General features: G+C 31.1%; 1 protein-coding gene across 9 annotated transcripts in view; it reads left to right on the forward strand.

Annotated features, from left to right (window-relative positions):
- Positions 1–25425, forward strand: part of LOC143058804 (dipeptidyl peptidase 4-like) — a 219021-nt gene that overhangs the window by 111080 nt on the left and 82516 nt on the right. Inside the window, exon 1 of one of the 9 annotated variants that reach the window (XM_076232265.1) lies at positions 1769–1917. The exons of 6 other annotated variants lie outside the window; for them this stretch is intronic. In XM_076232265.1, coding sequence (XP_076088380.1) covers positions 1876–1917 — 42 coding nt within the window. In that variant the 5' untranslated portion in view covers positions 1769–1875. Of the gene's footprint in view, positions 1–1768; positions 1918–15542; positions 15878–25425 lie in introns of those variants that run through there. 2 more of the 9 variants (XM_076232252.1, XM_076232255.1) reach the window with 2 other exon arrangements.

The raw sequence follows: 25425 nt of genomic DNA on the forward strand, positions 1-25425 counted from the left end.
TTTTAGTTATTTACTTTTCGTAGATTAAGTACACGCATCAGTATAATATTACGTGATGTACATGTAAAGGCAACCCTGGCGACCGTTCACTCATCCACGTTAGAGAGATTTTAATCAATGTAAATGTTAATACTATGTGCAGACATTCAAAAGAAGACCGAATTGACAGAATGTTTTAATAATGAGTTGTATTGCAACTTTTACTTATTTGCTCTGCGTCAGTACTAAGACAAAATTGAAAAAAGTTTATCATAGACCACTCTCCTCCGATCACCATCCCACGATCTCTTGAGAATTCAAGCATAATTACTGTCACGTCATGAAGTCTGAAAATAGAAACGCTGAAAAAGTTCAAATGTTTGAATCCGGTGAACACTTCGTTTAGAAATGTTATTCCCTGTCAGAACGCTTTTGATTCATGTTGATGGGACCTTAAATGGAAAAATGGCTTCAAGTAAAGTGTCTAAATAGCAGTAAAGTGTCCAATCTTTTTCTCTGGTACAATGGTAAAACAGAAGTAAAAAAAAAGGTTTAAATGGCCTTGATCTCACCCATCATCAGCACGAGGCACACAAAGAAATTAAAAAAGACATAAAGATCAAAGTACAGTTAAATAGTACCTAGGGCAAATTTTAAACTTTTAAGCCGACGAAAAACTGATATAGCCATGGCAACAAAACGAAAGACGATGCAAAGACGAACAATTCAACAAAACGCTGTATAAAAAAATAAATAATAAGTTACATAAAAATCTGAAGGTCATATTATAAGCTCCTTAAACCTACGCAAGTTGTTCTCAACTTAAAATTGATAATAAAAACATTGGTTAGGTATGGGCAAGAATATATGAAACCAAGACAATGAAAAAAGTAAAATCACAAAAATACTGAGCAACGAAGTAAAGGATTGTAACACCTGTAAAACAGAAATCAAAAACATAGGGGGAGCGGGTATCTATCCAAAACCAGACTAACTGTGTTGCAGGTAGATATATATTAACTATTAACTAAATTAAAAGATCAAACACACGATGATAAATATAAAAGATTTACATTAGGATAGTATATACAATTATTAAAGGAACATCCTTTTCAATGATTCTGTGACATATTTATTTTCCAATTACATGGATTCTTCAATTACCTGCACGTTTAATCTTGACACATGGTTGGACCATACACCGACGATATTACGTAAGAATAATGGACATTAATTGTTACATTGTCCGTTATTTAACATTGATTTTATTTAGAAATTACAAGGAAACTGGTCCTGTTCAGTTTTTATCATCACCATTATCTTAATTTTATTGCGTTTCAATTTAGTTCTATAAAAGGTTAAAGCTGACGTTCGAATGCACGCGACTTCTGCAGACGACAATCAATTTCATCCTTGAAACGGTGACATATTCATTAAACTTGAGTAAAAGGGAACAATGTTTAGTAGAGAGCTCTGATTTTTGTCATGAAGACCGCCATGTTAAATTTGTATTTTACTAACTTCCGGGTTAAAGTTCAAACATAACTTCGTGATCTTTGCGATTTGAAGAACTTTTCAACTAATCATAGGACTAAAGCTGACATAATTAAAGTACATAAATGTTTAAAGGAAACGAATATAACATAGTTGATAAATCCTGATCATTTTAAGAGTATATATGTTCTTTTGGGAATACAAAAAACTTGGATTGATGGCTGTTTATTTTAATCATCTTACGAAATGATACTTAAGAGTTTGTTGACGGTGCCATAAATGTATTCGTATATCTTGCAACAAATATATTAATAAACTCTCATTGGATTCCCCAAGGAAGTAGGATTTTCTAACTTTAGTGACACATTTGTCTAGAAATGTTACAATTCTGCTCAATTCAACATGGAAAAAAGGATTACACACACTGTTTCTTTAACCATTTTGGTAAGATTATATAACGTTTATTTTACTAATGTAATATACATAGTATATTTTTCATATTTTACCATTGTTTTATGTTACGCAGATCTTTCTTTATTAAATAATCTGTATATTTTTCATCTTAAAACGAAATAAGGTCAAACAAAACTGTATGTGTGTTAATGGTATTTGTCTTTACGATCTATAAGGTATATAGGTAGGGTTTTCATTTTCTTTTTCTTTTTTCCTTCAGTACATTGAGAGACATGCAATTTGTGTCAATTCACAAAACACACTAGTTAAATATGAAAAAAGACATTTTAAGGGTTAGTAGGGAAATCTTAAACATATTTGATTTTTATTTGGAACTAAATTAATTTGCCATGTTTATGTGATAGATGCATTATAATTATGTAACCTGTACACTATTGAAATAAACACCGTTCACTTTCTGATGTATTCCACCGCAAACCATTCCTACACTACCAACTGTCTTCGAGTGAAATGTAAGTGTTTGACAAGATATTACACGAATGTTCGATACGAAGTTATACGGCACACTTTTGAAGATGAAATTTAAATATACATTTAGAAGGCCTGTCGTGATTCAACAAATTTTTTGGAAACATCTTTTGGTGTGTCTTTTTCAAATGTCGAGATTCGTCATGTGTCATGTCTATTCCTCCAGATTCAAGATTTTATGCGTATTCAATATATATATATATATATATATATATATATATATATATATATATATATATATATATATATATATATATATATATATATATATATATATATATATATATATATATATATATATATATATATAAAGTTATAAATGTGAATTTTTTCTACACGAAAGGCAATCATTCCACTCTTCCATATGTATTGAAAATGAAAGTTCGATGTTAAAGTGAAACACTGACCTGTATGGCCAGTCAAGGTTGTTCAAAACTTCCATCGTCGAAAGTAAAACATAAGAAAAGGTTTCAATTCTCATGCCTACAATTTAATTGGGGATTATAAACAAAGATGTTTTATATACTGCATGCTAAAAATAGCATATTTGTAACATTTTCAATACAAACGCATTTACCACCTCTCAGCCTACGAGTCGTAGGTGAAATTAAAAAGCAAGACAATTGTCTACTCATGATACGCACACAAAATAAGAAAGCATGATATATCAAGTAAATAAGTGTTATTTCTATTTATATTTTAAAAATAGGAGTTTAACTAAGCTTTCACACAGAATAAAGTAGAAAAACGAGACGTAGAAATAACGTATGGCTTCGCTGACCCGAACAAATCACGTTCTCCCGAAATCAATCTCGCCTATTTTCGATGGCTGAACTCACAATGTAATTGCGAAACTAGTGTGGTCGTACTTTGTTGAATATAAAGACTGAACGATTCAAGTTAGGTTCCTGCTGACGTTGTATAACAATTAACAGTACTGAATGAATAGAAAGTATAACATTACAAGTTTGTAGTCAAACCAAAAAGTACTGATAGATACAAGGGTAGAAATATACCAAAAAACGTAGGTAAATTCTTGGCAGTGTAATCCTTACACCATTCTGGTGTCTTATTTATATAAAGGATCACTTTTTAGTATTCTATAAGGAAACAAAATATGTTTTTTGAGATGATCTAAATCGCGTAAATAGCGAAAAAAATACCTTTCGATTTCACCATGCCTTAGACAAATGCTAATTCTTTGTTCAGTTTTTACTTTTATCTGTCATAGACGATCATCTTACTTATGTTTCCGTTCTGTTTTCCTTTTTTATGACATATTATATAATCAAATATTTGATTACATTTTGACAGTTTTAATATTGCAAAACAGTAAAAGAAATAGTTGATTTAGTTTTTTCTGTCAAATGCAAATTTATGTTGTACATGTCAAAGAGTAAGTTGTTCTGCTTGTCAATTTCACATATTGGATATTGATTATGTGATCAACATGTGCAGCAGATATATTAAATGATAAGGTTAAATTATTCTTTTTCTGAATGTCTCTGTTTCCGACCTGTGACATGACATTACATGACACATCGAAATGATTTAAAGTAAATGGTTTAAATCTTCTATAAACAATACTGATTTGTAATATGATACACTCCTTATTTATATTCTTAAATAGGAGTATGATACTGATTATTTGAATGCAAGATAAACACAGATTTTACCACACTACTCCTTTGATTACGGTATAGTCAAATGTGCATCTTTAACATGCAAAGAATACAAAATAGTTGTTTCTTTTTTAATCAAGCTTTATTGATTTGGCACAACTTTTTGGAATTTTGGATCCTCAATGCTCTTCAACTTTGTATTTATTCGGCTTTTTAACTATTTTGATCTGAGCGTCACTGATGAGTCTTTGTAGACGAAACGCGCGTCTGGCGTATAAAATTATAATCCTGGTACTTTTGATAACTATTTACACCACTGGGTCGATGCCACTGCTGGTGGACGTTTCGTCCCCGAGGGTATCACCAGCCCAGTAGTCAGCACTTCGGTGTTGACATGAATATCAATTATATGGTCATTTTTATAAATTTTCTGTTTACAAAACTTTGAATTTTTCGAAAAACTAAGGATTTTCTTACCCCAGGAGTAGATAACCTTAGCCGTATTTGGCACAACTTTTTGGAATTTTGGATCCTCAATGCTCTTCAACTTTGTATTTATTCGGCTTTTTAACTATTTTGATCTGAGCGTCACTGATGAGTCTTTATAGACGAAACGCGCGTCTGGCGTATAAAATTATAATCCTGGTACTTTTAATAACTATTTACACCACTGGGTCGATGCCACTGCTGGTGGACGTTTCGTCCCCGAGGGTATCACCAGCCCAGTAGTCAGCACTTCGGTGTTGACATGAATATCAATTATATGGTCATTTTTATAAATTTTCTGTTTACAAAACTTTGAATTTTTCGAAAAACTAAGGATTTTCTTACCCCAGGAGTAGATAACCTTAGCCGTATTTGGCACAACTTTTTGGAATTTTGGATCCTCAATGCTCTTCAACTTTGTATTTATTCGGCTTTTTAACTATTTTGATATGAGCGTCACTGATGAGTCTTTATAGACGAAACGCGCGTCTGGCGTATAAAATTATAATCCTGGTACTTTTGATAACTATTTACACCACTGCGTCGATGCCACTGCTGGTGGACGTTTCGTCCCAGAGGGTATCATCAGCCCAGTAGTCAGAACTTCGGTGTTGACATGAATATCAATTATATGGTCATTTTTATAAATTTTCTGTTTACAAAACTTTGAATTTTTCGAAAAACTAAGGATTTTCTTACCCCAGGAGTAGATAACCTTAGCAGTATTTGGCACAACTTTTTGGAATTTCGGATCCTCAATGCTCTTCAACTTTGTATTTATTCGGCTTTTTAACTATTTTGATCTGAGCGTCACTGATGAGTCATAGACGAAACGCGCGTCTGGCGTATAAAATTATAATCCTGGTACTTTTGATAACTAATTATTCCGCTACATACTAACCAGGGAAGCACATCCTTAGTTAATTTATTTATTATGGTTTTTGTTTAGCTTAAACAAATCTTTTATTGTCAATAGATCTTTTATATCGTCTATTGAATATTTTCTTTACAATACTATTTTATCTTCTTATATGTTACAGACATTTGTTTGTTCAAGATGATATGTCAATTAATAATCCATAACCAGCGTGATAATTTCAAGTTTCCAATTGCCAACTTCCCATTTCCCAGCAGACACATACCCGTATTCCCTTATTCCTATCACAAGGCATTTACATATCTCAATTAACGGTAAACTTGTTAGTTTTGACCCTATTAACAGCACACACAAAACTGCTCCAATACAGTAATAAAGTAGATCGACTGAACAATTGTTGGTTCCAATGTCGAATTGGCCGTTTCAGAATCTAAAGCATCATGGGTAATTTCATTGTTCGTACCCCAAAGTGAAAATAACGTTACGTCATTGGTTGAATTTCGATTGTTTAGGACGTTTTAAACCAATCAAAACGCTTTGGTGTACGCTTTTGAAAATATTACCCAGGATGCATTAGATTCCAATGTCGAATTGGTTTATTCTCTTTTGATTACAGAAACGTCCTCTGATCTTCAATGTTTTGCCTATTCACCATTTTGACATTTCCACTGGTGAAGATTCTTTTCGCAGATTAAAAGATAGGTGGAGCAGACGCTTATCACATCGACACCCCTCAAAGTCTAACTCCGTCTAGAGTTCATAAGAATCATAAGATAATTTTAATTAATCATCTTGATTTTTATCCTCTTATAAGATATCGGTTTATTAAATTAAAACACTGGTAAACTCCTTTTGCCTAAAAATACCTTTTATTTGTTTGTTGTTGTTGCAAAGCAGTATCAATAACATATAATCTATACATATCGTTATTTTCATAAATAATGGATAGTATAGGGCAAAGTTTTCACAAATTATATAGAATCCATAATATTCGAATCATTGAATTGATCAAGTCTTTTGCATTTACGTCAAACTCATAACATGTATTTTTGATTCAATACCTAATGATTGTTGAGAATCCTTATACAAGTGTTATCCTGGATCCAAAGGTTTGTCGTGTTCCACTCTGGCGGATAGGAATGCTGTCGTCTTAGGTAAATCAGTTGTTAATACTATGTGTTTGGCGACTTATCTGATGGTTCATATGAGGAAATTTTGTTATTCGCTGGATTTTGTGGACATTGTAAAACACAACTGTAAGGTTATCACGTTATTGTGTCTTTTAATGGTGGTATCACCATTCGTATCTATAACTACCTAAAGTGCACTTGATCACCTTAGTTAATCACAGAGACACACACGGTAGTGATTTGCGAAACAAATAAGCAATTAATTCTTGCCTTTCTTGCATCATTGAACTACAATACCTTTTTTCGAACAAATGTAACAATTTGGTGTAAAGTACATCATGTATATTGGATAATAAATGTGGTCTTATCTGAATAAAGAGTTTGCACTGAAACAATATAAGACTATTGTTTCAGATACACGTTCCTTTATTGATATACTCCAGTTTATAATTAACTTATGTCGTCCTACGATGTAAATTAATCTATATTTTTTATGTTGAGATTGATTTGTAATTGTCCAGGATGACAAAACTTTCGTGCAAATTAAGGACCAAACACAAAAGGAATATAAATCAGCAGGATAGTTTCAGCACAGTAATACAACTCATTAATAAATTTGAAATATCCCTTTAACAGGGGTCACTTTGAAAGTTGAAGAGTTTTAACAAGGACTATTGAATGGGTTATGCAATGTTTTTTTTTTTTTTTTTTTTTTTATTTAGAATACAGTTTACCACGTTACCAAAACAGGAAATTGGCTTATCTTAAATACAGATTTTACGTTTCTGTGTGTTTATCTAGTTTTTTTGAAGAAAGAAAAAAAGTAAACGGTACCAACACTTAGGAATTGACTTCTTTTTTTGTAATTTAAATTTGGTGTTAAAGCGTTGTTTGAACCACATGAAAGGCACATACAATCATAACGGTTGAGCTTTATTGAGAAATACAATTTGAAATAAAAATACCTCGCCATTGCATTAAAGTATGGATTTCCACAGGATATACGCTTATGTCATGATATAAATATGAAACGACATTTTACTTACCATTACACATCATTCAAGTTATGATTCTTATGCAACGGTTGTTCTTATAGAGAATATACAATATAATTAAATGGAACAGAATAACCAATATTTATGGAAGAGCAACTCTTTTCCTTATTCTTCAGTTCATAATAACAATTAATGACAATGTTACTTTTTCCAGCAAAGTTATAATAACATGTATTCATTTGAATAAAACTAATTAGCTATGTTGAATGGTGGCACTTTTACAGGATTTTCTTACGCTACTGTCATTTTCACTTCTTGTATTGAATACCTTGCCAATTGCTGGTGTTTGTTTTTGACAATAGTAATCTGAACATTCTATAAATGTAAGTTAGAAATATTAGAGATTCGACGTTTACTACAAGCTCTGCTTTAAAGCGTATAATTATCCGTTAAGTCTTAACACCAATTTCTACTGAAGAAAATACCTGTACCAAGTAAAGAATACGGCAGTTGTTACCCATTAGTTTGATATTATTGAGCTTTTGATTTTGCCATTTGATCAGGCACAATCTGTTTTGAACTTTGCTCGGAGTACAGTAATTTTGTGATTTTACTCTTTAAAGCGTATAATTATCCTATAAGTCTTTCACCAATGTGCGTACATAGTCCTTAAAGTCATCTCAGTAAGCATTTGAGAATATGATTAAAACTGCAAGTACAATAACACATTTGTAGCATATAATATTTTATTTTGTGTCCATTATATATAACAAATGTATCGTTATAAAACAGATATAATTTAAGAATACGACTGTATAATGAAGGATAACTCTATTTGATATTGTGATAACTGAACAAAACACTAAAATGTACGATTGTTTATTTCCATTGTAGAATAATAAGCACATCTGGGAATATGAGATAAATGTCTTACAAATGTCTTCAGTCATTCACTGATAACAGTGGAAGCTTTACCTGATGGAATAACATTATAATATGGTTCATAATATCAATAATGATGTAATGAATTCAACTTCGATGTTTTCTATATTAGAAATGATCGATAAATCAATATTCAATTTTAAAAAAACAATTGGTGTATATCTATTCACTAAGTATATCAAACTTAGGAAACCCAATTTAGTAAAAAAAAAATGTTGTAATGTTTGGTAAATAAATTTACTTAATCTGATAGTTGGTAAATAAATTTACTTCAACAATGTTTTTTAAATTCTTGTGGATAGTTGTCTCGTTGGATCATACCGCATCACGTCTGGCGCAAATGGAAATTCAATTCCGCTATCCGAATAGATTACCTTAGCTGTATTTGGCAAAACTTTGAGGAATAGTTGTCCTCAATGCTAAGCTTTGTAATTGTATTTGCCCTTTTTAACTTGGTTAAGTCGAGCGTCACTGATAAGTCGAGCGTTACTGATGAATCGAGCGTCACTGATGAGTTTTTGGCTCAAATACAGCATTTAAATCCTGTTTTTTTTTATGATGAGTTAATAGGTTATAATCGCAAATTTGACAATCTGCAAAGAGGATAACGGAATCTTCTTTGCAATAGATAAAGGCAGCAGTAGTATACCGCTGTTCAAAACTCATAAATTCATGGACAAAAAACAAAATCGGGGTAACAAACTAAACCTGAGGGAAACGCATTAAATATAAGAGAACAACGACACAACATTAAAATGTAACACACACACACATACACACACACAGAACCAGACTAAGCATTAGACACAATCCTTTGAGTATAACAAATATAACATCAAAACCAAATACATGAATTTGGGATAGATAAGTACCGTGACACGTCTTATAGTAATGTGAATTCACACTAAAAAAAAGAGAAAACAAACGACACAACGGAAACACAACGTTAAAATGTAACACACACAGAAACGAACTATAATATAACAATGGCCATATTTCTGACTTGGTTCAGGACATTTTTAAAGGAAAAAATGGTGGGTTGAACCTGGTTTTGTGTCATGTCAAACCTCCCTCTTTTATGGCCATGTGAAATATAACATTAAAATGACAACACAACATTACAGGACTACAATATAAATAAATAAAACACAATTTACAAAGAAATACGCGAATAATAGCTAACAAAAGGCAACAAGTTTAAAAAATTTTAATACGCCAGAAGTGCATTTTGTCCACACAAAACTCACTAGTGACGCCCAGATACAAAAGTTTGAAAGCCGAAACAAGTACAATGTTGAACAGCATCGAGGACCAAAAGTTCAAACAAGCCGTGCCAAAAACGGCCAGGGTTTTCTGTTAGGTACTAGAACATCCCTATTATTTAGAACAATTTATACTTTTGCAAACAGTAAATTTTATAAAATGCCTATACAAAATATGTAAATGATAAAACTGAAGTATAAGCTAATTACAGAAAACAACCGAAATACATTACATAACCCGACAAAAGAAGAATGCGGTTGTCATATGAGCAGTAATATTGCATACTCTTATTTCATTCGGTTACCAGTATACCCTTCTTCGAGACCACATATATGTAATTCCTATATAGGCGAAATATTCCTGTATTTGTTGTTTTATGACACATTTTTTTTTATCTAGATATGCATTTTTGGGAATTCTTTACTTAAGAATATAACATTGAGATATCGTCATCTCAGTAGTCAGTACTTCCGTACTGGCATGATTAATAACAAACCTGTTCTTCGTATTGAGTGATAAGTTATCAAAAGTACCAGACTTATAGTTTGATACGTTAGCTTCGCGTTTTGTATATAAAATACGACACTCAGATCAAAATAGTTAAAAAGCCAAACAAGTATCAAGTTCAAGATCAGTGGGGACCAAAAATTGTCTGAAATACCTTTTTAAGTCAAGAATATGACGGCCATTTTCCATTCGTTTGAGTGTTTGAGCTTTTTAAATTTTGAATTTTGATAAGGGACCTTCCATTTTGAATTTTCCTCTGATTTCTCTGGTTTCAATCCCCTTAAATGAAGTTGACTTTAGACTGAGTTAGCTATTTTTAAGTAATTTGTTGTCATATAGCTCATCAAGTGGTTCGGTTCTTATACACCAATGGCTTTCTAATATTCTACTTTAAATATTCAAAATAAAAGTTATTCCAGAAAAGCGATTCGGGTGCATGAGATTTATAACGTGTTTTGTATAATGTGGTGTGTCAGTGAGTCGGCAGAGACACACCAATAAATACCATCATCATATTATTGATAATACATTGTAAAAAGAATTTGGACGCATTCAGGTATCTTTTTATAATCTATCACGCTAAAAAAGAGTTCTTTACTCTTATCTTTACTACATCATCCATTAAGATCACATTAGAAAACACATTACGCAGAAAATAAGCCAACAAACCATTTATAAGAACTAATTAACACAAATAAATAAATTCAAAATTAGTTCCGGAAATAAAAAGTAGAAAATCACTAAAATAGAAAACATAACGGTACAATTAAAAGATATAATTGTATAATGAGTGATACTTCCATGGTTTTATAATTGGATAATTCTAAACGATTATGATGATAGGTCGGTTTTGCGACCTGTATTTATTTTCACTTAATCGATTTATGACTATTGAAAAGCGACATACACCTGTTGATATTATTGATCCACCAAAAAGGGAATGTATGTCTCTGTAAGTTTGTTTTTTTCTCTTTTAATGCCGCATGTACAGAAAGCGGTGCAGTTACAGTGAATTGACCAAATATTTGCCGTGTTTTTACTTTTTTCAAAACTGGGACCGGATATGGCGTACAAGAAATAAAAACTCGCATTTTGAAGTTTGACAGCATGATTTGCATGCAAAAGAACATATTTTTTGAAGTAACAATAATAAATGTAGCAGATTTGTCCAACTTTCAACAATCGAAATTTTTGATTTTACCAAAAAAAAAGTAAGATGGAATAATCCAAAGCTCAAACCAAACGAATGAATACATTTGTAACAATTGTCATATTCCTGACTTGGTATGGATATTTTCTTTTACATAAATTGTGGATTTAACCTGGTTTTATAGCTAGCTATACCTCTCACTTGTATGACATACACTGATTTACGTCCTTTATAACACAACAGCCTTTCATTTGTCCATCAAGAATAAAGTCATTTTTATCAACTATGCAGAACATTCTCTACGTTCATTGACATTTATAACTCCAAAATGTAATTAATGTAACTCTAAGAGAAGTTATTCGTTAAAATAGAAGTTTTAATTTAATTTGTATCATTGGTTTAAGGATACTATAACACAAATATGGCACGATCTATGTCTAAATATTTTTTCGGAGTCCCTTGGGATTAGTCAAATCTTGTTTTAATTTAATAAAAGTGACACTAACGAATCAAATAACACAATGTTGATGTATCTGTTAACTTATACTTTAGGATGGTCGCTACTTTTGATTGATACTTTTTGTCAGATATTGTGTATAATTCCTTAATTACATATTTTGCTCATATAGCCATTGTAAAAAATCTTCTAAAATTCTCGTTATTTTTTTTCATAGCGATTAAAAAAGGTGCCAAAATTAACTATGAATATGATAAATATAGAGAGAATATCTTCCCGCTAAATTTACTTTGCTTATACCACGAAAGCATATACACTGACCCTTCATGTTTTTCTGAAGTTGTTAGTTTGATAAAGAGCAGTGAACATCCTTGAAGCAAAACACAAAATATTATGAATGAGTCCTTTATCCCTAACGGTTGTGTTCTATTATCTAGTATATTGGGTCTTTTATTTCTCGAACTGGACGTTAAGCAACCAACAATCAATCAATTATTTCTCGAATAGATTTTAAAATAGTATCTAAGTTCCAATATCTAGTATATAGTGCAAATGACATGAACAATATTTTAACATTGTCATATTAGGCACTAATTGCCTTCGATGTCATTTATCATCGTGTCATCTTAGAAATCGTTTCTGCAGACATATGGTGGTTAATCTATATTACAGACAAACCTTTAATCATAAGTTAATAAAATCCTACAGAATTGTTGTTAAATTGACCCTTGGATAGTTGGATTTTTTTTGGTCTCAAAGACCTAAATAGTATCTAATTTCCAATATCTAGTGCAAATGACATGAACAGGATTTTTAACATTGTCATATGAGGTATTAATTACCTTCGATGTCATTTCTTCATTTATCATCGACTCATCTTGACATTGTTTAACCTTAACCCCATTTCTTAATACTGAAACACAATGCTTAAATGCTGAAGAGAAACTTTACATCTCGAAATCAGCAATTATGTTTCTTGGAAATCTTGGCTTAAGATATACGGTGGAAAATCCATATCTCAGACGAACCTCTAATCATAAGTTAATAAAATCTGATAAAATTGTTGCTCAATTGACCCTTCCATTTTTGGCCTATAATTAAAGTGATACAAATTATCTCGATTATATTGATAATAAAAGCCTTCACTGGCGGCAAGTTCCCTGTGAAACAATAGTCTTTCGTGTTTAAAGAAAATTACTCGATATTCTCCTTTGTATTTTAAGGGATTTCAATTAGCTGTAAAACAAAATCAATAATTTGTTCTGAGGATGAATACAAATCCATTAATTAAAATACGATCTGTAATTTCATATTCAGAAAGGCATTTATGATTGAAGTTGTTTCTAAATTGGTAGACATTGTTTTATTCTTTGTCTGTCTGTAGCTAAAGTCTTAGAAGAATGATATTCAGTGACACGACCGATTTTTTTCTCGACCAGAAATATATTAAGAAAAGCGTGAAAATTGTATTATAACTGTCCCAACTATTATCACCATTTCCTGTTAAATTAAACGAAGATATTATGAAGGGATGTCTGAGTTAAATAAGAGAGTACGTTAACTTTAAACGTTTTATTCTTTATTCTATTGATAACTAGGATTGACCCTACGGTTAATTGCGTGATTGTTTCGCTCAAGTGGATTATCTATAGAATATTATTCATTTGTATACATTTTTTTACTTTTTTACAGTCTATCCATCGGCTAAACGTAAATATATTTTCGCTTGATTCAATTAAAATTAGATTAGTGTTGATATCAGATCTTTGTCAACGACATGTCAACGCGTGCTCATTGTTTTAATCCGATTGGATTTTTATCAAAGAAATTCAAAGAAAACCAACTTGGTTTACTTAAGAACATTATTTTTTGAGCTAGTATCAGTCAGGGTTCAAAACGGTAAAGAGCTTTTACTTCAAACCATAGGCGTTTGACTTCGAAACAAGTGCAGATAGACAATTTGTTTCACCCCTTTTTTGTAGATGCATCTACATGCCATACATGACAAAGGGAGTGATAACCTCTCTATAACACCTTAGAACCATCCCGTTTTCAGAAGGGGATCGTGCCGCAACATTTGTAGTTTTCGATGCCGTGTCATGTCAACCTTTTTGTTGTTTAGCTTTTATGTCTGTTTGTTTGGCCATGATCTTCTCTTGTTTTCGACGACTAAAGACATTTCATTGTTTTCTTTGTACCGTTCTTTGTTTCTCGAAAAGGCAGACAATAAATATCATGTTTTAATTCGATAAGTCGATTTTTAATCATGATACTAGTACATTGATTCTAGAAAACTCAAAAGAAAAGTTAGGTATCACCAGCCCAGTAGTCAACACTTCGGTGTTGATATGAATTTTTTTTATAAATATCATGTTTACAAAATTTTGATTTTTTCGAAAAACTAAGGATTTTCTTACCCCTGGCACAGATTATCTTACCCGTATTTGGCACAACTTTTTTGAAATTTTGGATCCTTAATGCTCTTCCAACTTTGTAGTAGTTTTGTTTTATAAATATTTTGATCTGAGCATCACTGATGAGTCTTATGTAGACGAAACGCGAGTCTGGCGTACTTAATTTTAATCCTGGTACCTTTGATAACTATTAACTCCGAACACTCTTCCTTTTAATCTAGATAAATGTACACTGTCTTTTATGGACAATATTAAGGCACATTGTTCAGTATCAAGATCGTTATCAATTGTGAGTAATTTGCAGTTGTATCAGATAGATTGAGAGCCTTCGTGGGATAAGAGAAATTGAATCCTTATGACAATTAGTCTATGTAAATTGTTTGCTTATACCTGCAAATTAAACTCTAATGTGACAATTCTGTTTGTGACACATACATCAAATCATTGTCAACAGGTTAGTAAATTAAATTGCATCCGTAGGAAAAGAACTCATCATTATATATAAGCCCTATGGGATACCTCAGACGAATTACTAGTGAGTATTTTAACAAATATCTGGAACAAAACACTGCATTCCAAATGTCAACATTTATCAGAAAGGAATTGCTAGTTTTTATATAACTTCACTAGCTGGTTGTAAGTCTGACAGTTGCTGATGACACAAATATATTTACTTATTTATTGAAAATCGTTGACTCTAATTAGTAATCGGATTGTTAAGTTTAAATTATTTCTGTAGAAGAAATTGTCATCTCCTTAGTTTGAGAACAAACTGCTAAAAGTGTGTTTACTCATTGACAGTTTTGATTCTATAGTTGATTAGTTTTACCTGTAAATCAATCCATGATAAAGCTAACAAAGTCATTTGTCAGGATATTAATTTCCGTACAATGTGATAAGCACGAGACAATTGCTGTTTTAACACCCGGATATGCCCGTTTACTTGGAAACAGTCGCTTGCTGCTTGGTCGTCGACGCGCTTGCGATGTGTCGTCTGCCAATCATGATGAGAGGTTTTTCTAATTCACCTGTTGTTTCATTACTACCGAACGGAGATTACTTCTTATAATTAGAAGTGTCAAGAAATGGATTCTGTGTTGACAAGAAAATGTAACGTGAAGATTATTAAATGATTCATTTTTTCTGTTGGGGTAAAAAAAAGAATTTGTGTGACGATTCTGATATGAAAATCAAATTTGGATTAATATCGTACAGATTAGATGATTTGTCTTTTATTTAAATCAGTTAAAATTATTATATAATTGAAATGTAAAAAGGAATAATAATGATCATGGATATTGCATAACTTTCTTAGACAGATTGGAACTAAACACAACAGTACCTCTTTTGAATTGAGGATGAATTAACTGTTCTGTGTGCTGCGCTCTGTGGCATTTAATCGCTGTTGAATTAATCTAATTAACCTCACTTATTTAATGATTTTAAAAAGCACAATACGTGGTAATGGATTAATAAATATTAAAGTAACACAATGATAACATAACAACGTTGTCACTATGAATGATAGTGTGAGGGAATATGCCAGACGAACCGCTAAACCAATAAAAATAAGGCACAAAAACCTGGGCAGTGAACCAGATAATTTCCTTCAATTTGAGGTAAGTCAATTGCACATATTGATTTTATACCAGAACCGGTAGAAATTAATAAAAACATATTTCTGAATGACTTAGAGTCGTTTTTCATTTTCAATTTGAATCGACAGACTTGTTGGTTCGACTTCTAGATATTAGAAATTTTAATTAAACAATTTCATTAACTATTCATTAATTTTGAATTTTCATTGTTCTATTTATTAAATGATTAACTTTTAATGACATGACGTTGAATCATTAATTCTGGTGTACTGTACACAAATTCAATCAACTTAGCCATCTACAATTTTACCCACCATCTGCGCAAAATTAAAAAAAATATGATTGAGACCGGCTTTCAGACATCTCTTTTATGTGGTTTTGTTGGTAAAAGCAAATGAAGCGATTAAATAATCAATATTTTACTGTATTTGAAATGTGATATTTTTATTAAGTTCTCTCTCATTTAATACTTTTACCTGAAAGTAAAGTACTTTTTTTATAAAAAAAAATATAAACACATTACAGTACAACATGTCTTCTTTCGCTCGTTCTGATGTTTCTTTTCTACTCAAAAATTTGATACAATGTGTCCATCTAGACCTAAAGAAATATTGTGTAGTGTAACTCATTAAAGCTTTATCACCCGTTGCATCAATACAACGGGAGTCACGATTAAAGCAGAAACTGTTGAACTTTCCACAGCACAATAGATCACCCCAGATTCTTATGAGAATTTGTACAAATATAAGTGTTCTACGCCCTGTTTCTCATAAAACCTTACTAAATACTAAGTGTACAAGATTTGTGGCTGAAACACCAAATCGAGAACACTTGATTGGTTGTGTTCTCAGTCTGATTACGATAAATCTGAATTAAATATGAATGACCACAACGTATGGTCTTTTTTACCGTTGTTTGTATTTGGTCTTGTTTGTACAATGTTTTTAATGTTCCCTTGATTTTTTTATTACTTTTTAGGATCATATGCAGGGGCATAAAACAAAATTATGGATGTTATACTATTTAACAATAGATTCATTGATACAACATTTAAATGTGTAATTATTTCTTCTTAGATAACAACGTACCAAAAATATGTAGACGTTTACGTTGATACATTAATCAAAGGCATCGATGTCAATATAATGGATTTTTTGCGATTGTCATACAAGTGATGGGTTAAGGTGGCTTTAAAACCAGGTTAATTCACCATTTTCAACATTGTACCAAGTCAGGAATACTGCAGTTTTTATCCATTCTCTTTGTACGAGCTTTTGATTTTCAAATTTGACTTGGGACTTTCCTTTTTGGAATTTCCTCGGAGTTCAGTTATTTTGTAATTTAGTTTTTGTCACATTGCCACTTATCTCAGACATTTTCTATTCATGAACATAAATATGGTTCTTTTATACTGTAGTGTAGGCAGAACTTTATGTTTTATGCTTACAAAGTTACAAAATGCACAAGACAGCACAAAGAGAGAAGCAAGGACCACATTAATTATTTGAATATTTCATATTGCATTGCTTTAGTCTCACCCCATATGTTATGTACTGATAAAAGGATTCAATATTGAATGTAGACAAATTTTCATGGAATATCTGTTCATAACGATAATCATCAACTGACTCGTTGTTATCAGTTAGTTTATTACCGAGTCATTACAATGGATTCCAATTGCAAAGATGATAATGATATATTACTATTTGGGGTCTAATTAGCGCCTCATCAAATGTTATTGCAATTTTTCAATCTAACGAAACCTCACGTTGAATGTAACATAATTCTGGAATGTTTGGCAAACGGGAAAATACGGGAAATTTTTCAAGAACAAAGCCTTCGCGTTAAACAAAAGTCACACAGAAAAAGTATTGCTTGCATATTTTGTTCTGTATGTTACTGTTTCCTAATCACAACAAAATAAGCTCTTATGAACTCTTACATAAGAAACCCTTTTAGCTCCAATACATTTTAAAGCGTTTGTGTATATATTATTTTTATAAGCCATGATCTTGAATTTTAGAAGTTGCTTATACTTATGCCCTCAAACTAGTCTGGTTTTAGCGCGTTTTTTTTTTTTTTTTTGTATTTCAAACAGAGTCGAAGACACTCTAAAAAAAATCAATCTTTGATGAATAGATATACATGTTTACTAGTATTTCATAAAAAATCTTATTTAAAAAGTTTCAGTCTAGTTTCATCATACTTATTTCATATGTACAATCACAATTAAAATGTTAGGGCTGAAAACAATTAAATAACACTTAAAAACTGCTCGTCAGTTCAGAAAAGTTCTCATATTGTCATATATTCAAAAATTTGATTCGGGGAAAACAATTGTTGACCTTGGTTTTTATTTTTCCTAAATGTGTTTTTTGAAAGCGACCAGTTATGCTGTTTTCTTTATAAATTAATGTTGCAATAAATAATCAGTGAGAGCAAAAAATATAATCACCAAAATACTGAACTTAGAGTAAAATTTAAAACGGAAAGTCCCTAATCAAATGGCGAAATATAAAGCTCAAACACAACAAAAAAATTAATAAAAACTGTGATGTTCCTGACTAAGTACAGTTTTATATTTACCTTTTTAAGAAAGCAACATTTAAAATAGGACTTTGGATATGTCCTAGTAATAATGTCCTCAATTCATAACTTCAGTTAATGTGTCTTATGAAGGTATATAAATAGTTTAATTAAACTTAATTTTTATTCTGTATTTTACATATGTTTTTTTATTTTTTACATCAAAACACGGTTTTTAATACCTATATCAGAGTTAATTTATACCATGATGATCTTAGATCTTTTTTGTCAAAGGATTTAATCAAACTCAGCATTTTTCCATATATGACTAAATAGCTCATGAAAGGTCATTTACCAAAATTTTAGAAGATTCTTAATTTTCTTTCTTTTGTTTTGGGACCCAAATGATACCAATGCAAACATAAGATAAAAGTCAGAGTCAGCCTTTTCCCGCCATATTTTAAATCTCAAATATCTCGAAAAGGAATTCCTTGACCTATCAATGTATTCAACTTATTTTTATCCTTAAAGAATTCTCTTCTTGCTTATAGTATGAATTTTAAATTCTGGATTTATTAATTTTCACCTAACTTCACCTAAGTACATCCTTAAATAAATTAAAAAAAACAATGTAAAACTATTACATTTCCTCTTAAAACACAAAAATTGATTGATTATGATTTTTCTAAAGATGCAATCTGAATCTAGAAGAACATCACTTGTACTATAGATGTAAAATAAGTTTAAAACGCGTAAATATATTTTGCAGTTTCTGTTGTTACTTTCATTTGTGTTTTCCTAAAAGATTACAAGAAACAAGGTCTGATCATCTGTAAACCACAGTCGGTCTAATATTTTAATAATAATAAGCCACAAAAAGCTATGATGTGATGCCCTACATGTTATCTAAAAAAAGATGAAAACTGACTTGGTAGTCATATTCTCATTCTTCCGATTAATCAACCGAACACCAATAGGTGTCATTGAATAATTTCCCTTATGACGTCTTTTAACACTTTCGTTGCAGTTATTATGGATGATTAATTGGGAACTATATCCATGTTGCCTTTCTAGAGAGATGAAAATAAAAAAGATCACTTTCCTTTTACAATATTAGAACATTAATTTCCGTTTAAGATGGCCGAGTTTCTTATAACCCTTGCTTTTAAACTCGAAAAAAACCTTAAACGGCTCCCTGGTGACCTTATGAATGTTAAAGTATTGATATCTGGTAATCCCAACCTAAAGTATGAACAAAACGTCCAGATATTTAAAACATGTAATCAAATTAATCAAAGTTATGAAAGATTTCTTTCATAAGAATAAGGATCATGATACCAATTTACAACCATGAACTTAAACACATAATTATATATATATATAAATATATATATTGACCAAGGGAATGGATAATCCGAAAAAAATATCTTTAGACAACTTTTACTTTTGCATACTTGCTACACTGAAAATTACCAACAAAATATATCTTTCTAACCTTGCCACTGGCACTGGTAACGTTCGGGGACGGTTAGTACGCCATCACTATCAATTGACCCAGTAGTAGTTACAGAAAAAAATGGTAATGCTATTTTGATAGTCATTGGTATGACATTTGTTTAAAATTAAATCGTCGTTTCCTCTCTCATACATTCAGTTTACAAATGAGATTAGTGTTTTATTGATGAACGCAAATGCATAGATAATAATGAAATGAACGAATATGATTTATTTATGTATTGAATTATATATAATGCATTGTAATAATAGAATAGCTAGTATGCTATGACGCTGGTTGATTGTTCAAATACAAATGCATTAAATGGAATTAACATTCGTGAAAAAAACGGTTTTAATGCTTTTATTTGAAAATTCGATTGTAAATTTAATAGTACATTTCATTCCAAATTGTACATGTTATGTATGAGTTGAATTGAAAGGTCATGTTAATTTCTAGGTAGTTAACCTTTTTTTATCACGTGCACGAACGACAAACGATATTTCAACCTCTCGTTAGCGAACCCCGACTCCTCTTCTACAAGTCAGATAAAAGTCCATGATAATTTGTCAATACATGCACATTTTTACCATTCGGCAGTAGGATTTTGTCAACCGGTTTTTTTTCAGCATATCTTTATAATTTTCATTTTTACAGGTAGTTTACTTTTAAAGATACTTTAGTTGTCTATTCAGTGTTTTTGATACTGTTCTTGTGTTGTCCTTTTGGCATTGTTCTTTTTTTGCAGTGGTTATGTCTAGTGTCTTTTGACTCTTTTATCTTGTTGTTTAAAGCACTGTTCTTTCTTGAAGATGAAATAAATCGATTTAAAACTAATGCGTTTGGTTGCTCTTAGTATCTATTCTTTTTTTTTTACAAACTGAGCCCTTTTAGAAGGGAGTACAATAGGTAACTTAATTGACTAATTACAGATGGGTGTAGTTCTAACCTGTACAAAAGTTAACTAGAAGCAGCCTTGATGACTGCTAACCAAGTTAATTTTAGAAATTTTACGCATAAAAGCAAGTTAACTTCATCAGAAGAATACCAAACCTACATTTGTACCTTTAGAGTTTGAAAATGCAAACATGTTACTTGCTTTGTTGCTTTTTTTTTATCAGTAAGTGATTTTCAACTTCAATTTTTTTTTCACTTTTTAATCAATTCCGTATTTTTAGATTAATTTTATGAAGCTGATTGTCACACAAACACTTTCATTTTTTCAACATTAATAGAACACGGACGAATGAGGAAGTTTTCCCGCCTTTTATTGTTGATAATGGTCACTTGACAGTCTTCATCTGGGTCTTAGTCAATCACTATAAAGTATTTTCTTAATTGAGTGGGTAGGAAAAGGAAACGGTTTATCGAGACACTTTTAAGCAAGGACATTAAACGTCATATTGAATATCGAATTGAGGTTTCTCTTATGATCTTGTATCATCAAAAACCAATAAAAACAAGGTATAGCCACTTTACCATGTATTTGTTTCAAACACAGATTTTTATCGGAAATTACATGAAAAAAATCTACAAATATCCGTAAAATCTAAAATATTATATAGTTTAAGACCGTTATGTTAAAAGACAGTTGTTATAAAATATTGCAAATTTTACATTTGTAACATGTTTGTGTTTCAAACACCAATCTGTATAGTAAATTACATAAAAAAAATCTACAAATATCCGTAAAATCTAAAATATAATCTTATGTTTGACCTTAATGTTAAAAATTCATCGTTATGATTTAATGCATCTGATAATCAGGTTATTATTTCAGGGGGAAATTTGTTTAATTCGAAATGTTAAAGTTCTTTGCGTTGCTGTTGAATTTAATACAAAACAGCACAACTAATTTTTGAATAGATACAACCAAGTTATAAGGGAAAAGCCCAAATTGAAGAAATATCCAAGTTTAACAAATAACTAAGTTCCGGACCTATATTCCAACATAGAAAAGAATAATGAATTGAAGAAAAGTATATGGACAACAAAACGGAACGATTGCTATCAAAGATTTATCAGTTGTGAAGCCTTTTTATATAATTCGCTATGTTTCAGTTTGTTATAAGTTTAAAATTGGTGGTTGGAACTGATTACAATTGTTTTTTGTTCTTTTTTCGTACAATTTTGTACTTTTTGTTTTTGTTTTTTTTTTTATTTTACATGTAAAATCACTATGATGTTGAAAATCGTGGAGTAAATCTGGTTTTATGGCTAGCTTAACTTCTCACTTGTATGACAGTCGCATCAAATTCAATTATATTGACAACGATGTGTGACCAAACAAACAGGAATAATAGGTAAATATGTCAAAATAGGGGTACAACAGTTAAAACATTGGATTATAATCGTAATCACCATCAAATTGTGTAACAAGAGAATGCAAAAGGGCATTTATACAAAGCCCATAAAGGAACCTACTGTGTTAATATTACCAGTGCTTTGCGGTAAAAATATAAAATAGACAAGCGTACTATCTAACACACCATGGTATCCAGATTCCAAAAACAAACAATTTCAATGTTTTTTATGATTATTTGTAAATGTATCAATCACGTTTCATACCTTGAATTGCATGTTTGTTCAGCGCTATTTATAGATGGATAAAATATTTGAAATAAGTAACAATTTTCTTTAATTAGATCAGTCGTAAAACCCACTGTTCTTGAGTGATCTATCACAAAAGAGTGTTAATTGCAAAAAAATATTCTTTTAATCTGATTTACTCGCGTCTATTTTCAAACAAAACTAAAATAAAAGTCAATTTAAGACTAAATTTCAAATTCTGGAAAAGGGTTTATATCACGCACATGTGTTGTCAGTGCCAGGAATCATTAGAGGTAAAATTAAAAGTGCTTTAAAATGTTCTGAACCTTATGAAAAAGAGTTGTCTGGCAAATATGAGGATCCGAAGGGTGGGATCTCGATTTCTGTATCCTTTTAACTTTTAGACCTTTCTTTTTGTATTTTGTACCTTTCATTCTCTATTCATTGAATTTGACTTCTAATTGCTGGCTTATTTTGCTCTTTTCTGTATTTTATAACATTTTGTCTGTTCTCTTGTTTCATTTTTCTCTATTTGGTAATCCGCATCCATACAGAGTGCAATGAAATAACGAGTTAAGTTCTCTGATCAGATATAAGTTTGTATGGCCACTTCTGTGATCTTATTCCTATAACACAAAGTATGTTTAGAGTTGAATACATTAAAACATATTCGTGTTGATTTAGATGGCTCCTCCTTATTTCTTCATTTCCAAGAAAGATTCTGATAAGGCACTTTTATAGTCAGTACACAAGCAGATGGCGTTCATATCAATCATCTTTCGATTGTTGATTACCTATTTAATTGCATTGATTTGGTCAATGATTCATAATAAAATGACCAATTATCATCTGAAAGACCATTCCCATGTAATAAAATTGTTCACTGCAAATACACATTCAATCTACGTTAAGCAGGGGTCACCATGTATGATGCCGTCTTATTGATTGACTGATATAAAAGTAAACTAAAAAAAAAGATCAAACAACCAAAACACAACAGAAACACGATAATGTTAAAAAAAAAACATAAAATAAAAATGTAAAAATTAAAAAGTTAAATAAAACAATTATGAACTCAAACAAAACTCAAAACAGTAAGTACCTTTTAAACAGTCAAACCAATCACTCGAATGGAAAAAAATGTAATCCTGACTTGGTACAGGTATTTCCTTAGAAAAGATAGAAAATTGTAAATAAAACTGTGTTTTATAGCTGGCTAAATCTCTCACTTGTCTAATAAAAGAGGGACGAAAGATGCCAAAGGGACAGTCAAACTCATAAATCTAAAACAAACTAACAACGCCATGGCTAAAAATGAAAAAGACAAACAAACAACAGCACACACGACACAACATAGAAAACTAAAGAATAAACAACACGAACCCCACCAAAAAACTAGGGGTGATCTCAGATGCTCCGGAACATTCGACTATATTGACAACAAAGGCATTGAATAAAGGCAACAGTAGTATACCGCTGTTCAAATCTCATAAATCCATGGACAAAAAACAAAATCGGGGTAACAAACTAAAACCGAGGGAAACGCATTAAATATATGAGGAGAACAACGACACAACACTAAAATGTAACACACACAGAAACGTACCAAGCATCAGACAAAATCCCACGAGAATAACAAATATAACATCAAAACCAAATACATGAATTTGGGATATGGACGTTCTCAAAGTACTTTAATGTAAACTAGGTCAGTCATATTTGGTTTATGATACAACATGTGATTGCTTATATAAGAATAGTTAATTTCTACAAATCAATGGGTAATATTTTTTCCATGTGATTTTTATTTTAAACTAAATAATCAATTGTGGCCTAAAACAAAACAGAATCGAAATACTTATCAAGTAACTGCTTATAGATAGAATTGGTACATTACTTTGCACGGTGGTTTGCAATAGCGCAACACGTTATAATAAAAAAATATAAAACTACAAGGTAAACTCAAAAATGAGAAGTCCATAAACACTGTCTTTGCATTAACCTATGGACATGGTGGGTTAAACCTGCTTTTATAGCTAGCTAAGCCTCCCACTTGTACGACATTTGTTTATAGTTCTAGAGAATTAAGTGTGTTTGTATTTCATTTGTAAAGACTTTTATATTGAACTCTTGAGAATTTGTTTCAAAGATTTGTGGGTCATTGTTTGTTAGTGTACATTTTTCATGGATATAAAGATTAAAATTTGGCATGCCAGACTCGGGCCTTTTCTTTAATTAGGTCAGTCGTAAAAACCCACTGTTCTTGAATGATCTATCACAAAAGAGTGTTAGACTAATCAGAAATGATATAAAGACCAAATAAAGTGCAAGCGGAAGAGCACAGCGAAATCAATATTGAAGAAGGCCCTGCAAAGATATAATTTAATTATTATTAAGTTAAATGATTTTTAATTGACCAGGATGTTTAACATATCATTCCGTAGTCGGGTGTAATATTGGACTCCTTAAACATTGTTTTATTATCCTATTGTTTCTCCTTTACCTATTTGTTTTCTATACTGAAGCTGTAAATAAAATGGTTAAACTAGATTTCTTCGACGTGTCGACTAATTTTGGTGCATCAGCACTCAGACAGTTATCAGATTATTTACGCAATGCTTTTGTTGCTGCAGGAATAAATTAGTCTAGACTACGACAAACAATAAAGCTATAGTGTCAATTATGATTAAAATGTGCTAGTGCCTTACTTTATAAAAAAAATCGGACAATCGTTGATGAAAATTGATCAGTGTGCGTTCGAAGCGCTTTTTTGGATTAACCATAATTCAAAACGCTCAAACTTTGAAATGTGAAAGACAAGGATGCATAAATATAAAGAACTATTTGGAGCTACAGAACTAAAAGACTTAAAATTGAAATGTGATCTTTTTTGTTTCAAACATTTATAAAAGCGGAATAATGAAATATCATTATGCTATTTCGTCGAAAAAAGATCGAAAACATTGCATATATTCTAATGACTTGGTCAATGATTCAA

The sequence above is a fragment of the Mytilus galloprovincialis genome, chromosome 14 (genome assembly GCF_965363235.1).
Source record: "Mytilus galloprovincialis chromosome 14, xbMytGall1.hap1.1, whole genome shotgun sequence".
Lineage (NCBI taxonomy): Eukaryota > Metazoa > Mollusca > Bivalvia > Mytilida > Mytilidae > Mytilus > Mytilus galloprovincialis.